Source organism: Manacus candei, unplaced genomic scaffold (genome assembly GCF_025592945.1).
Source record: "Manacus candei isolate 608988 ecotype Guabito, Panama unplaced genomic scaffold, ASM2559294v1 h1tg000023l, whole genome shotgun sequence".
In the NCBI taxonomy this organism is placed as follows: domain Eukaryota; kingdom Metazoa; phylum Chordata; class Aves; order Passeriformes; family Pipridae; genus Manacus; species Manacus candei.
This window is the reverse complement of record NW_026138071.1, coordinates 18,431,684-18,447,494: the sequence shown is the minus strand read 5'-3', so window position 1 is coordinate 18,447,494 and position 15,811 is coordinate 18,431,684. Positions and strand designations below refer to the sequence as shown.

Sequence of the window (15,811 nt, the reverse complement as noted above, 5' to 3'; positions counted from 1 at the left end):
TGCGGCGCGGGAGGAGCGGGCCGGGCCCAGGCGAGGGGCCGGGGCTCTGCCGGTGGCGGCCCCGGGCCACCCCCTGCCCGCGGCTCGGGGAGCGCGGGGCTCGGGCAGGGCCGAGGCCGCGGCCAGCCGGGGCCTGCAATCGCCGGCGGCGGGATGGCCCTGGTGCCCTACGAGGAGGGAGCCGGCTGGGGAGCGCGGCAGCTGCACAGCCCTTCGGCCACCTTCCACTTCGCCAGCCGCACCATCCGCCTGCAGCAGGACTGGCGGCGGCTGGGGGTGGCGGCCGTGGTCTGGGACGCGGTAGGTGTTCACGCCGAGCGGAGCTTTCCTGCCGAGCTTTCAGGATCACCTTATAAAATTACTTAACGTTAAAATGTAAAGGGAAGGCTTTTTTCCTTTTTCTTTTCTCTTTTCTTTTCTTTTTTTTTTCCTTCCTCCGGAAAGAAAATATTAAACTCTGCTTTACCTTTTTTTTTTTTCCTTCCCTCATAAGAGATCCTGAAGGACTTCAAGGGAAATGGGCCACCTAAATCTTGCACGGCCACTGCCAAATACAGGAAATATCCCGGATAACTCACAGAACTCTCACCCATTTCTTAACAATGGCTGGTGATGTTTGCTTGGCACCCTTCAGAGCACAGCATGGATCGCTGCTTGTAGCCTCCAGAAGGACTGCTGATAGACTTTATCTTGGGGATAGGAACAGTCAAAACAGAGGGGTTTGTGGCAGGCCCAAAGCTGCAGGGCAGTCGCTCACAGCACCACTGTAGAAATCCAAGGGCTTCCCGTCAGCCAGGTCTCAGGTCCACACACAAATTGCTCTTTTACCTCTAGTTTAAAAGAACAAGTTTTAGCAAACTCCTCAAATGAATTGGTGTACAGGGCTGTTGGTCTTTCCGGACATCAGCTTTGACAGAACTTGCTCTGGAGAGAGCTCCTTGTCAAGAGTGATATAAAATACAACACATTAGATACAACCAGATAGAAGAGTTATTTCTTTACATTCCCTATTGTCCTTCCTGATGGCATGCCAGCGTTGTGGAGAAACCTTTTGAAATACTATGTAAGAGATTATGAAGCCTTATTCTTGTCTTTTGCAATACTGTGTTCATTCACTAGTGTTTGACACCACTTCAGCTTTTCCTTTCCAAATGCAACTCCTTCTACCTCCTGTTATGTTTGGGGATTCATGAAGCAATTACCACATCTGAGTTGTAGCCTCTATGGTTCTTTTTTCTTTCTGCCAGCAAGAGCCTTCCATAAAACTCATAAAAAGACCACATGTGCACACAGGAGGCAGAGAAGGGTTGAAGGAAATCTTGCTGCAGACCTAAAGTGCCTGACTCTTCCCATAACCTTCTCTTGGGTTAAGCCAGAAACCCTGTGTTTGGTATGACTGAAATGAGCCCTGTGCTAAATTGTCTGTCTCTTGGCTTAGGCTGTTGTCCTGTGTGCTTATCTGGAGATGGAAGGCATTGATCTCAGGGATCGGTCTGTGATTGAGCTGGGAGCTGGGACTGGATTGTTGGGAATAGTGGCCACCTTATTAGGTAAGGGCTTTTTTGTTTGCTCATTTAAAACACTTTACAACTGTAGTAAAACTAGTGCTTTTACATCTGGTATAGTGTGAGCACCAAAGCTGCATATGTGAACTGTGATGGTTCCTCTCTGAGTCATCTTCCTTTCTCGTTAGACTTGAGAGCCTGCTGCGATATTTGTTGTAGTGATGGTGCCACTGCAGTTTACTTTATGGCGGGACCCTGTTAAGGCTGACGCCTGTTACCATGGCAGGAAGCTCAGCAGCAGTCAGCTCTGCAGCTATTCTCCCCCGGGGAACAAGCGCTGAGCTTCCCGTCTTCCACATGTCCTCGTATGCAGATAAAGCTACAGACAGAAACGGCTTTGAGCTTGCGTAAGCTGTGTTAGCCTGGCTTGCAGACAGGCAAGGCAAGGTCTGGAGAAATGAAGTGATTTGCCGGTGATCTGTCTGCGGCTGAAGCAGGGACTGGGTATTATGTTAAATTTGTGCTACCTGTCCCAGGTTAACTTTGTAATTCAAAACTCTAGTGGCTGTGTGAGGTGCCTACTGAAATAATTGAAACAGAGCTTTTGACAAAATACAGTCATGCCATGCAAAATCACACAGGCATAACTTTGTCTGACCTGTGAAAGAGGCTCTCTAGCTGCCTGTCTCCTACTGAAAAATACGGGATTGAAGCAGGTTAATGGTAACAACCCCTCTAATTCATTCTTTTGTTGCCTATGGAAAGACAGAAGGTAACTCCGTGACTTTCATGCACTAAGAAAAAGCACTAGAAAACACTTTCTGTTCCGTACCCAACTTAATTTGCACTGTATATTCTTAAGTGACTGATGAAGGGTAGGATGTAGGTAGATAGTGGGGGTTTTGCGTGTTTTGTTCTTTTGTTTGTTTGTTTTTAATCAGGCAGTTCAGGGAAATTGTTAATGTTTAACAAGGAGCCTGCTCGACTTAAAGCATTGTATTCTGCATGCTGTATTTATGGACTCTGACTGTTTGAGCCATGTACTCCTGTACTACTTAGGTGCTCGTGTTACTATGACAGACAGGGAGGCAGCACTGGAATTCCTGGAGTCAAACGTACAGGCTAATTTACCCTCTGAACTACGTCCGAGAGCTGTGGTGAAGGAGCTGACTTGGGGAAAAGACCTGGATAACTTCCCTCCAGGAGCATTTGAGTTCGTCCTGGGTGCAGACATCGTTTATCTGGAGGAAACTTTTGCAGAGCTGCTTCAGACGCTGGAGCACCTGTGCTCAGAGCAAACTGTGATTCTTCTTGCCTGTCGCATCCGCTATGAACGGGATCACAAGTTCTTGAAGATGCTGAGAGACCGTTTCTCCGTATATGAGGTCCACTATGATTCCAGTAAGGATGTTCATATCTACAAAGCACAGAGGAGTAGTCACAAGGATGACTTTTGACTCTACGCCTTGTTAATAAACCACTGCTGCTGTTCAGTTCTCCCCTTTGTTTCTACTCAATACACTCATTCCTAAGCATAAAGTTGCAGTTGTGTTATTTCACTGGCTTCTTGTTCTGATGGTCTTGTCTGATAACTTGGTCTGACACAGCAAGGGCTGCACTTCTGTTCTGCATATTGAACCTCTGCTTCATTTTGGAATACAGTTGTGTAGAGTCTTCCACTGACTTTTTATCAAATGTAATTTTTGAAACCGATTTAAGCTGCAGAAATCTCCAGGCACCAAAATTATTATCAAATTATTATTATCTGTTGTTTAAAATCAAACCACACTTAGTTCCTGTGGGAAATGTGTGTTACAGTGGGGTTTTTTCCTCTTATCACTTCTTTAACTCTGAAAAGTGGATGAAATAGAAGCTAATCCTCCAGCTCTAAATGCTTTAACTCTTCAGGCCTTTGCATCTTAAAAGCGGTGGTAAAAGAAGCCACTTAAGGGGCAAAAAGAAACAAAGGCAACTGCTATAAAGTTGTCCTATTACTGTCACTGCTGAATTGAAGAATAGGGAAACAAAGAACAAGATCTGGATCAGGGGGCTGGGAGTCAAGATTGCCAAGTAAGCCAACTTAGAAATCAGTGGTATTTTTACCTGACTTGCAGACGTGGGGGCTACGCCTGCAGTACCAAAGCGGTTGTGGTTCACGGGTTGTCCTTAGCAAGTCTCCCCCACACAGATAAAGGCTCCTTGGAGGAGATACACATGCACATGAAAGTGAAACATGCAGATTCAAACTGTTCATTAAATATCAAATCAGTCCTTGACTCTCAAAGTACTGCTAAATAATCCTCTACTTTGTACATTCGTTTATGCCCCCTCTGTGTCTGAGAGTTGTTATTTAGGAGAGGAGGGTGCTGCTGTAAAGTCTTTGTAGCAGGGGAAATAGTTATTCTTGTATTACTCAGGACCTTGGGGCAGTGTCTAGATTTCAGTGTGCTTTCAGTGCATAGTGGTTGTTAGACGCTGTTCTAAGTAACTGATTTCATACCTTGAGCTTGTAAAACATGTTTGTGTGTTTATGCCATAAGATTCTATGCGAAAATGCTGCAGCCTGTAATCCTGCTTGCACCAGCAGCAGACTTCCTTCTCTTTCTAGTGGCAGAAGAATGAAACTGATGAAAACAATGAGCTAACCAGAAGACAGCTACACTTCTAAATGCAGGAATTGCTTTACTACTTTTTTTTTTTTCTGGTGCATGTGGAACTTTTGCTTTAAACTTAAACTCACAAAGCCTCAGGTCAGGTTCAGGCTTTAAGCATATGCTTGTCTTTGGCACTGGCAAAAGCAAACACCAGCAACTGCTTTGGGCTATGGACATTTTGGAGCTTTCTATCACTTCTGCTTCCATCATACTTCCTAACTGCAAAAGATGCAGAGGGTCGGTGGTCCAGAGGTGCTGTCTGTAATCTGTAAATGACACATCTATCATCACCACTGTGATGAACGAGGCCCGAAGGTTTGTGGCTCATCCCTGGCACATCTCTGGCATGTTTTCAGCGAAGTTCCTTGCTTGGCTCTGGACTTGGCCTCAGAGTTGCTGCTCTGAAACACAACAGTATCCTCAGAAGCCACATGGTGTCACTAAAACAGTACTTACACAGCTGGCTGGGAATTTGCAGCCTGAAACTAGAGTTGAAGTCTGAGGGAAGGGAGACAGCACCCTTGTCTGAAAACAGAACATGATATGAGCTTTAATGTGCCAGGTGTGGCTTTTTTTGTCCTATGAGCTGGGTGAGCAATGGTTGAAAAGAATTAATGAGCTCTCCCCACTCTCTCTGGCTCTAGTTTTTGGAGTGTGGCTCTAAATTCTTGCCACTCCTCTTCCTTTTCCTCCCCACTGGTGTTTCCTTGTCTCCAAGCTCGTCTCTGATTAGGCATTAGGCTTGTCTGTACAGTGGGCTCCCCCTGGGCTGGAGCTGCCAGAAAGCAGTGTGCTGGTGCTTGGGCTTGTGAGTGCCCAGGACATGGTCTGTGGGGAACGTGGCAGTGGTTGGCCCTCACAAGAGGTTGCAGCTTACAGTAGTGACAGCTGTAACAGCTTGTCCTGTTGCCATAGTAGGGACATGCTAAAAAGACTGATTAAATAGCACAGAATAAAGCCTAGTGCAGCAACCTACACGCTTTTAAGAAGGGGGCTTTGGCCTAGGCCTTTCTTTGACAATAGGATTAGTTTTGTACTTTTAAAACAAATCAGTTTAATTCCATCTCTTTCTGATTGTTCAGTTAAGCTTTCAGTGTCAGATTTCCTGTTGCTTCCGTGGCTCCTCTTACCCACAGCCTTCTTGCCAGAGCAGGCATGTAGAGACCAGGTTTGGCTTCTTTTGCTGTGCTGCTGTTACACAGCAGCTGTATGCAAACCCAAGGGAGTATGTTTGAAGGCTGAAGCAATGCTGCTGCCCATAAATGAACACTTGGGGAGAAAAGCATGAGATGACACTGGCAGGTGAGTGCCTTGCCCCTGACCTGCAGAGCTGAGCTCTCAGTGGCCCCTTCCCAGCCCAGCAAGTGGCACCCTCTTCAAGGGGACACCTCCTCTGCTACTGGGGTGCAGGTGCTCCATTAAATTTAGGAGACCAGATCCAGGAATACTGCATTTAGGCCACCACCACGTGCATATCAGTTGAGGCTGCTTTTAAAGCTAGTGTTTAGGGGGAGGCACCAACCGTGAGAACATAACTCATCTGAAACCTGATGTCCATTCTGGCTGGGCAGTGCTAACACTCACCTGTACCAGGCACCCAGCAGTGCCTTCTGTTGTTCCAGGTTGCACTTCACAGGTGTTTTGATTTCCCATCACACTCAGCTTCAGGGAGACGTCAGGTATCAGTCAGGCCAGGATTGAATCATGCCAGAGGTGCAGAAGTAGCAGAACCATAACAGCTGGGGAGTGAGTACAGAGAGCAGCCCTCTGCAGTGACACCTGCAAACTCTGGTGTCCCAACCCACTGGTACCAGGTGAGCTCCTGCTCTAATATCAGATGATGCATGGTAATGCTCGAGTGGCTGTTTGGCAATTACGCCAACCCGCTGCCCAAGCACTTTCTGTCACCCTGTTCACCCCAGTGCTCGAGAATCACACTCTCCTTTGGGTGGTTCCATTGCATTGGTCCTGTTTGGTAGCAGATGATGTGAGCTCATCTATAGGGAGGATGTGTTTGGGCATTGGTCCCTGGGTGACACACAAGTAAGTCTCTTGAGAAATTTACTCACTCTAGGGAGTGGATTCAAGCCACAGGAGAGTGACCAGGTAAGACATGAACACACTGTGAGACTGAGAAACCATCCCTGAAACATGCCATTTTGCAAGGAACAAATTTTTCTAAAATTTCATTGCAATTAAAATAATGTTTGATTAAGATACAAATCTTAAGGTATCAGACAGGTATGAGATTCAGCTCTGTATCTTACTGACCAAGACCTCTGAGCTGCAGCAGTGTCAGAAGGCTCAGGTTTAGCAGCTGACCTACTACTGACTGTGCAGGGATCTGTGTTACCCAGTTTTCAGTGCAAAATTCAAGCTAATCTGCATTTTTATCTCATGGACTAACCCCTGTATGGGATTCTCCCTCATTACTGAGGTGTAGATTTTTCTGAGCAAGTACGTGAATGGCATTATGAAAACGCTCAGTTGTGAAAACCACAAAATCCCAGCTGTAATGAGCTGACCTTAACGCTTTCCCCTTGATTTCACTGGAGGTGTGTTTACCTCAGTGCTGAATTTGTTCTCCTGGCTTTCATCCCAGTGTTTGGATCCAGCCTTGCAGATTACATAAGTGGGTTGTGATCCTTGCAATCTTTGCTGCCTTCTGTTTCTGTTCTGTTCTTAACATCAGCAGTACATGGTTTACAGGAACGCTTAAAAGTGAGAAATGCAGCATATTTTAACTGTGAAAGGCATAAGTCTTTCAGACATTACTGAACAACAGAACTAACTGCCACCAGAATGGATGCCTAAAAGCAGGTTTAAAAATATCAGAAGTGGAAGAGAAACTTTGTTTTTTAGGACTTAACCTCTCACTCATCTAATTCAATCAAGATTAAAAAAGCCTTCTCCCTGGGGAGAATACCTCACGAATACTTAGAACAGACCACAGATCATGAAAGGACACCACATCCCTATCTAGCTACCACTTGCTACTAAGTTAGTGTGAATAGAACACCCTGCTCAAAAAAGAGACTTTGTAGAGTTTTTTTAAAGCATGTTTATGTGACTGCACATAAATGTTTGTGTAAAAAGGGAGTTATGACAGTTTATACCACAAAGGTTACAGTAAGAAAAAGCACTTCTTTATGACAATAATTCACAAATTCACAAGAATCACTTTAATATACAAAGCAATTACTACCATTCTGAAACACAAAGCAGCTAATATGTACATAGTGTTAATAAAATGCATTATAACCCAGTACAACTTTTTTAAACACAGATAAAGCACAAAAAAATAAGTAAAAAAAAAAAAACAAAAACAGAACACAACAGGGATGTTTCTAGGTTTCTGGGGAGATGTAAAAAAGAATTTGTCTTCCCCCAATAATGGATTTTCATTTAGTCTTTTAACTTCCACAAGTATGTGGGAGTCAAGCTCAAATACCCTGTTCTGTGCTGACATGGTTTGGGTAAAGAATCAGAAATGCAGATGAGGTGAACTTACTCTTTCCAGCTTACATTACAAAGGGAGAATAATAACCCTCGCTCTGGAAGCTTCCCTGAAAAACACTGTTCCAAAACAATTTCAAATTATAAATCCAGAGTAGAAAAAACTCGTTTTTGAAGTGAAAAACCAATCTGGGAACAAGTCTATGGAGGGGCTGGCTGCCAACAAGCACCTCTTCTTGCCCTGTTCCCCATCCCAAGAAGTCCATATAAGCAGCACAGTTTCAAATCTCATTCAAACTTGAAGTTCTAGAACTTTTTAAAATTAATGTTTTAATATAAATAAATGTAATTACACACACAAAAAAAAATGGAGTGGCACCTGGCTAAAACACAACTTGTGGAGAGCATCTCAACATCCTTAGTTCTTAAGAGCAGCCATTTTCAGATAACTGTCTCAAGACCTTCCTTCCCCGTGCTCTCACTCAGCTATCCCCTAATTTAGAGAAATACACAGCCGAGGCTGAGCGAACCAACTGCTTCCAAGTCGTGAGCACAGTAAATGCTCAGCTTATGGAGTGCACCAACTGTGGGTCATTACAGCCTGTCCCTGTCCCCTGCCCTGCCAGCACACAGATGCCAGGACAGCTCCTGCCCTTCCCTGGGGAAAGCAAACCCTGAACTCACCACACAGCAAGTCACAAACCTGCACCTGCAGTGCCAGAGAGCAAACAGGTCACTGTCTTCAATATGTGCCACGCAAACTAGTCCAAGCACATCTCTTTGCAGGCCACAGCTTAAATATATTTAAAAAACACATTCCAAGGCAAAACACTTGAAATGCAAGCCCTCTTTACCAAATGGATCTGGTCCCTTTTCCCCAGAGATGTACAGACTTAAGCTGTATCCATCCACAGACCTGAATCTGTCACAAGCACACAGCAGGTAGATTTCAGCACCCTCTCTTCATTAGTCTGGCTCCTTCCAGACCAACTGAGCTTCATGATACATTCAGGCTTTTGCAAAATCAGTGTCTTTTACAGCTAGCAAATTACACAGCTCAGGAAAAAGAGTTTCCAGGCAGACTACAGAGAACCATCAATGTACTGTATGCTTTTTAAAGCCTGTTCACAGTGACAGATTTCAGGGTTACAGCTAAATTATCATCATTCCTGCAAAAGAAAGGTGCGTGTGCTTTGCTTTTCTTTTAAAGCAGAGTGACACTTTGTCAATGTACCTTTACTTCCTGGTGTCACAGAACTGGAAAGCCTTTCAATTTATTTTCTTGGAATGCAGCTTGTGAAATCTGCAGACAAATCTCAAATTAAGAAAAGGGGAATAAAGTTGCTGAAAAACAGTTCAGCTTTTCTTCCAAATTAACCTCCCTTTCCCACATAAGATCACTGAACTAGTTCTACTCTGAAAAGAATTTCACATCCATCCTGTGCATACTGCTCTGAGACACCACACACTTGATTCTTTCCAGCCTTCAGTGCTGCCCCTTCGGGTCTGCTGCCATTCTGAAGCAATGCCTGCTGGGCACCAGGTGCTGATCCGCAAGTTAAATTAGCCAAGGAGTCGACTGCTGTGGGGAGGGGAGTGAATTGTGTGCAGGCAGCACGATTATGCCAGGAAGCTTCTCAAGCAAACCCAATTGATCTCAAATTTTTTTCTGTTGTTCTCTGTGGTTTGTTTTGTTTTGTTTTTTAAAAGTGCACATTTTAATTAAACATTTACAAAGAACATAGTGTAACAAAAATAAATACATGACCTTTTGGTTGGATCATTGGCAAATGTTACATCACTAACCAGCTTCAGGTGAAAAAATAATAAAAACAAGGTCTAAGAAAACCAATGAAATCCTCTACGAATTGTCACAGACTTGCAACCACTGATACTGAACTTGCTTTGATGGGGAGACTTGTCTTTTAACCTACAAAAAGCACTGTCTATCTGTTGTAAATTAAAAAAACCCTAAACAAAATAAAAAAATGGGCCAGTTTTAGCTAACAGATGACTACTTGCAGCTGCAGTTTACTGGAAGCCCAGATTTAGAAAAAACAAACCTGTGGTACAAGTTTAGGTCAGAAATTATCAGGGCTGTTTTTCCTTAGTAAATCTTTTTTTTTTTTTTTCCTGAGCCTCTTAATGGTTCCAAACACCCCTCCAATTTTCTGACCAACTTACAAGTACCAGAGTAGAGAGTGGTCTACAATGCAAACGCCAACTACAGGACAGCCAGAACCTACAGGTGTGTCTGTACAGCCCTGACGAGCATGACAGGCTAAAATTGTGCTTTTGGGTACAAGCCACGGTGCCGGCAACTACCGATGCTGGTGAAATTGCTGCTTAAATAAAAATGCATCGCCACTACCCTCGGGAGGAAAACAGAAGTCTTACCAGTGGTTCCTTTAGAAAATAACACCTTAATAACCTCTCCAAATGTTTTGCCTTTGATATATAGCTGCCAAAGAGAAAAAGCACAAAAGCAAATTATTCTGGGGGGGGTGGTGCTTGTGAAACAACTGTTTACGTAATTTCAAAAATCTCCATCAATAAAAAAAAACAAACCTCACAAAAGCCATGAAAGATGAAATAAAATTCTTGATAGTGGGTAACTGAGAAACAGAACAAAACAAATCAGTAATAAGCGCTAGAATAACGCAGCCCAGAGCTCCTGGGGTGGGGGGAGGCTTTCACACACGCGCACACATCCACACACACCCAGACACACACAGAAAAGTAAAAATTTTTTTCTGACCTCCATATACTATAATACTCAGCATTCCTGACTTAAAAGCTCTCAGAGCTGTAGATTATATACTGTGTATATATATATATATATGTACATATATTATACATATGTATTTTCCAAGAATATCTAAATTAAAAGAGCACCTTTGACAATATCTTAACTGCCTGATTGGTGCTGTTGTTTTGCAAAATAATGACATTACAAAAACTCTATTTCAAACCAATTCTTGTTTATTATGAACATAATGGATCTAGCCCTTTCTAACCCTCTCTTCAGGTAAAACAGGCTATCAGTTCTTGAAAACTCACAATCGTGAGATATAAAACTAACCCTTCCCCCCTGCCAGCATAATTTCCGTCTTCCAAAACTTCCAAATGGCCTTAGTTTATAGAAGCTTATTACCCCAACCTCACTACTTGGTAAATAACAGAGGAATGGATTCCTGTGTCATATTCTTTCCCTTTTTGGGTCAATATAAACAGTAAAGCATGTATGGGGTAGCCTAGCCAGCCCTGTACTTGGTCTAATAAATTTTTTATTATTGCCACTTAAGATTTCCTTTAAATAAATTTACATCCCTAAATCCTCAGTGCAGCATAAATAAAAATAACGATTCCAGCAGATCCCTATGTACTTTAAAATAACATCTTTTTCTTAGTGAAACATTATTTGCTAATGAGGTCTAGACTCTACAGGCCACTGGCAGAACACACACAGACGAACAGGTAACACAGTTCTCCTCTCACTGCTGAACAAATTTGCACCAACCCTGTATTAGGAGAACTCCATCTGGGTACCGTTTTAGGCTCTCATGTCCATTCAGCTCCCAGTGACTATCAGCAAGCACTAGACAGTGTCCATTACCCACCAGACACAGCTCTCAGATCACAGTTTGCCTCATTCCCCTTTCACAGCAAAACCTCATGTTTTTGCAAACAGATGTTCTGCAAAAAAAACCAGCCTTAATGTTGACATGTACAGCCTTTTCCATGTTTCTTAAAGCTGGAGGAATCATTCCACGTAATTGTAAATGAGGCCACCATGACCTTCATGTTTTAGAAGAAAGACTCCTGCATTATCAACATTTCTACTTCAGCACTATTTCCGGAAAATGTAACCGTTGCATATATTTCTATTCGATCACTTTAGGAATCAGATCATTTTTATACAAGCATTACTGAGAATTTGGGGTCTTCCTTAAATTTGCATTGCTAAACTAATAAATTTATCTCCCATTAAATAAAAACATGAAAATCAACTCTCTATGGCAGATAAAAATAGACCATTTATAAACCTCTCAAAACCTATGAAAATGAATTCTTTCATATTTCTGATACTTATGTTCTCTTCTTGAAATACAAATTTAATTTGAAACTCTTGATAACTCTGAAGTTAACAATAATGCTGTAAGTTTAACCTTGCTCCTTTTAAATTAAGTCTCTTTGAAACGGAATGCTCTCAAATGAGAAATCATCAACTTTTAATACTGCTTAGGTGTTTGAGACTCAACTGCCCAGAGCCTTCCAAATATTTTTCTTATAACATTACACTGATTGTATAACCTTTAAGAAGCTTGTGTGTGAAATTTAACTTAAAAACAGAGTGAATGGGTAAAAATATTAACTAATACTCTGTTAGGCAAGGCATTAGTACAGACCAGAGCCTTATTCATATGTTTCTATACATAACAGTTTGACCAGAAGCGCAAAGTAAACTTACTCCATCAAATGACCCAAGTTAACATATCAAGAGACTGGCTTCAAAGGCCCAGTAAACAACTGCACATGATTCTGTTTTACACATTCTTTTTGACAACTTCTTGACGTTCTTTTTTGGTTCTTTATGAGCATGATTCTTTTGAAGTCCTAATGCTCAGTACACAGTTGTTTTTAAACGTGAACTACCTTTTTTAACAACATAAATCTGGGAAAGATCACAGTTCCTCAGTGCACACAAAAAACCTGATCTTGCAAACATCTGAGGCACATGAGTAATTTTAGTTGCAGGAATAAATTACTCAGTAAATCGGACCCTTTACATGAAAAAATACCCCGAATGAATTAAGAATTTAGCTAACCTGGCCAGGCTAGAAGAATCAGTGAAGCAGGAGTATTTGTGTTTAAAGTCCTCTTCAGTATTTGAGGTTTTCTCAGTAGTTGTCATAACCACAATTTAATTTACATATGGAAGGCAGCCTCCAAGTTTGAAAAAGAATTTAGGAAACCAGGTCGATGTTTCCATCAAGTACAATAACTTCCATTACATAAGACAGTGCTAGGGAGATAGAAACAACCTCATTGCTTGAGAGGACTTGGGACACAGACCACACTGTCATCAGGGAGTATTTATGTAGAGTTGGCTTCAAATTCTTAGTTGTTCTGCATACAAATAGGTAGTGCTTCCATGTGCTACACTTGCTTACTGTTTTCAGAACGTCACTATTGTATCTTTTTTATTCTGAATTCCTTTCCCATTCAAATATCATCTTCCAACCTATATCCTATGAAGTTGGTTTCTGCTTTTTGTGCATTCAGAATGCTGAACACACTTGCACACATAAGCTATGAGAAGCAACAACCGACCAGTGAAGCTCATTTCAATGCATTTGTTTCCGAGGTATGGAGAAGGTTTTACTAGTCCAGGAGGGCTTAACAGATTACAAATCAAAGCCCCTCCTGGGCTAGTTTGAAAAAGGTGTTATCTCCACACTAAGTATGTGCCAGTGAAGCCTTTCATTTGGCATGCTGCTTAGCTGTGTATTTGTGTAGTTCATAATGAGTGTGTGAAACCAATTTGGCAACCATTGCTTATTCATTGCACCATGAGTGCTGGACCAGGAGGCTGGGGTGGTTCTGTCTCTAAGGCAATGGAAAGAGCTCAGCACAAATTCTTGACATCACTGCAAAAGGACCCTCCCCACAGTAACTTCCCAAGGGACCACTGTTACTCCTTGAAGAGGATGGGGAGACGAGAAAGACGCCTGTTCTTCTTCACGCTGAGATTGATGATGAAATTCATCTTGTAAGGGGAGAAGTGGAGGCAAGTACTTGAACATTCACAGTTTGATGCAAAGCACAGATGAAGTATATTCTGTAGTTGCTTCAGGCAGTTTTGCGCATAGAAAAAAAAGAAATGTTTAGAAAATAAAAAGTTTACTTTGTCTTTCTGGGTATAGCCAGAACCAGTCTCTATCCCATTCTGGACAAGTGAAAATGAGAATCCAAAATTAATCTGATTTGTGGCAGTAAAGGTCCTTAAGTGCTTTCAACTCCTCAATCAGTGTCTTGTTTTGGTTTTCAAGCACAGCCACTCGATTTTCTAGACATTTCACATACTCCTTTTTCTTCCTGCGACATTCACGTGCTGCCTCTCTGCAAAGCAAAACAGGCCATTCAAATCCAGAACAATCACTTGCAGACATGAGCTACTTAACTGTTTTCAGGTCAAACCTTTATCTAGTAGTGCCATTTTCAGAATATGGAGGTACTGTTAAGAAATGCAAGTGAGGAAAAAACACTGAACTCATAACAATTGCTCCTCACAAATCATGTATAATCAAGCTTCACATATCATTCCATCATGCAGATCCCAGTGAGACAGCACCAATAAAATTCTGTTTCTGTGAGAAAAGGATCCTACTCAATGACAAAATTCTGCTTGCAGGATTTACATTAGAGCCTTTAGGCTAGTCAAATTGCTGCTGCAATAATTTAATTGATTTTATTATCATCTATTATTCTTTTTACAGTCTTTAACTCTTCCCTTTGCTGTAGTCCAACGGGATGTTCAACTGGTGTAAAAAAGCACTGTATTTAGAATATTCATGTAGTTGCTCTCGAGCAATGATTTCATTTTAATCATAATGTCTGCATCTCTGCAATGGCATTATAAAAGACTCAAATAAAAATATCACAAAATAACCAGTCACTAGGAATCATATAATTCTTTAGTCCTTGTTGGCTGTTCCAAGAACATGGCAGTGGTAATGTGCTAAAGCAGATCTCAAGATCTCAAGTCAAACTTTTAAGCCTTGCTTGTAAAGACTGAGTTGCCTGTAGGTAACTTGATAACATACTAAGAACACCAGTGGAAAAGAGCTGAAAGGTATTAATGCGCGGCTGAGCATCCTGAAGGCAGGAACACCAAGGCAGAAGCTATCCTGCACAGCAACAGTAAACCAACGTGCAAAGCAGGCACAAGGCTAAATGCCACAGGCAGATGGGAGCCCAGACAGAAGGCTCTCCTCCTGCAGTGCTACTTGTTCAAGCAGCCCACTGCAGACACATGGAAATGTACACACTTGTTTGCCCTGAACCTTTAGCTGCAAAGCAGAACAGCTTCAACACCAGTCAGTGTGTCCCTTCATTGCAAACACTACACAGACTGGTGACACAGTCAGTGTTCTGGGAAATGAGAGGACAAAACTGAACCTAGTTCTTCCCCTTATGAGATAAACAGTAGCTGTAGTACTAGGTACTAGTAGGTAAAAAGAATGTGTTCCAGGACCTAACTGGTAAGAAACCTCTAAAGCAATTTTTGAAATTCAGCTCCACAAATGAGACAGGATGAAGAAAACACAGTTTGTAAGCCTTGAAAGTATTCAGGTATCCATTTGTCACTCCTACAAATACAATTTCACATGCTTGCAGTGCTTCAGTGGGTCATGTGTAATATTTAGAATTTAAGTAATGTTGTGCTGTTACCAAAAGATTAAGTACTACTGTATCAGGAATTGCCTTACAGTGCAAACTATTAACATGCCTCCTTGGGTGACAACATTTTCTTTCTTTTTGTGATTTTTGTGCCAGCTTAGTCTGTGTATTAAGCCACCTCAAGGCTGTGTGGTTCATTATGAACAGCCAGAGTTATAATGAATTACAAGAGAGCTTTAAAAATGTAAAATTTATACCGAAAATTTGCACAATAATATCTATGAATATTTACACTATAATCCTTCAATAAGTGCCACCTCACCATCTGCCTCTCTATCTCTTTTCCCTCCTTTGCTATGGAGCCTAGATTTGCAAGGATCTACTACGCAGGCAGGCTAAAAGCACCACATGAAACGTGATACTGTTGCAAAAGCTGTCAATTTAACTCAAGTGGGGTAATTCCCCATTGTTTTTTTTGGCTTTCACGAACACAAAAGCTTTCTTTTAATGGAATTAGACTGCTGACTAAATGAGGATATTCTGTGATTCTAATTAAATTTTTCTCAAATGCAGAGCCTGAAAGGGTGATATCTACTATTCACTGGTATCAGTATCTGTACAAAAACCTTTTAAAAAAGTGAGCTCTGCTGTTCAGCATTATTTACTTCATTAAAGCCCCACATATAAGCACTGGGACTGCTCATGCAAGTTTCTATTGTGTTCAGAGCACAGCAATCTACAGAAGATAAACGAACCTGTACAACACCATAGGGTTTTTTCAGCCTGACAGAT

The 15,811-nt window shown here is 42.0% G+C and overlaps 2 protein-coding genes across 3 annotated transcripts in view; one reads left to right on the top strand and one right to left on the bottom strand.

The window, feature by feature from the left end:
* Positions 1-51: 51 nt before the first annotated feature.
* METTL21A (methyltransferase 21A, HSPA lysine) lies at positions 52-2,998 on the top strand. Its single transcript, XM_051786904.1, has 3 exons — positions 52-300; positions 1,439-1,550; positions 2,565-2,998. The coding sequence occupies exons 1-3, from the start codon at positions 154-156 to the stop codon at positions 2,960-2,962; spliced, it is 657 nt and encodes a 218-aa protein (XP_051642864.1). The 5' UTR covers positions 52-153; the 3' UTR covers positions 2,963-2,998.
* A 4,198-nt stretch (positions 2,999-7,196) lies between these two features.
* The window catches only part of CREB1 (cAMP responsive element binding protein 1), a 38,086-nt gene continuing 29,471 nt past the window's right edge, over positions 7,197-15,811 (bottom strand). For both annotated transcript variants that reach the window (XM_051786897.1, XM_051786896.1), the window contains one exon: positions 7,197-13,734. In XM_051786897.1, the coding sequence (XP_051642857.1) occupies positions 13,594-13,734 (141 nt within the window). In that variant the 3' untranslated portion in view covers positions 7,197-13,593. The remainder of the gene's footprint in view (positions 13,735-15,811) is intronic.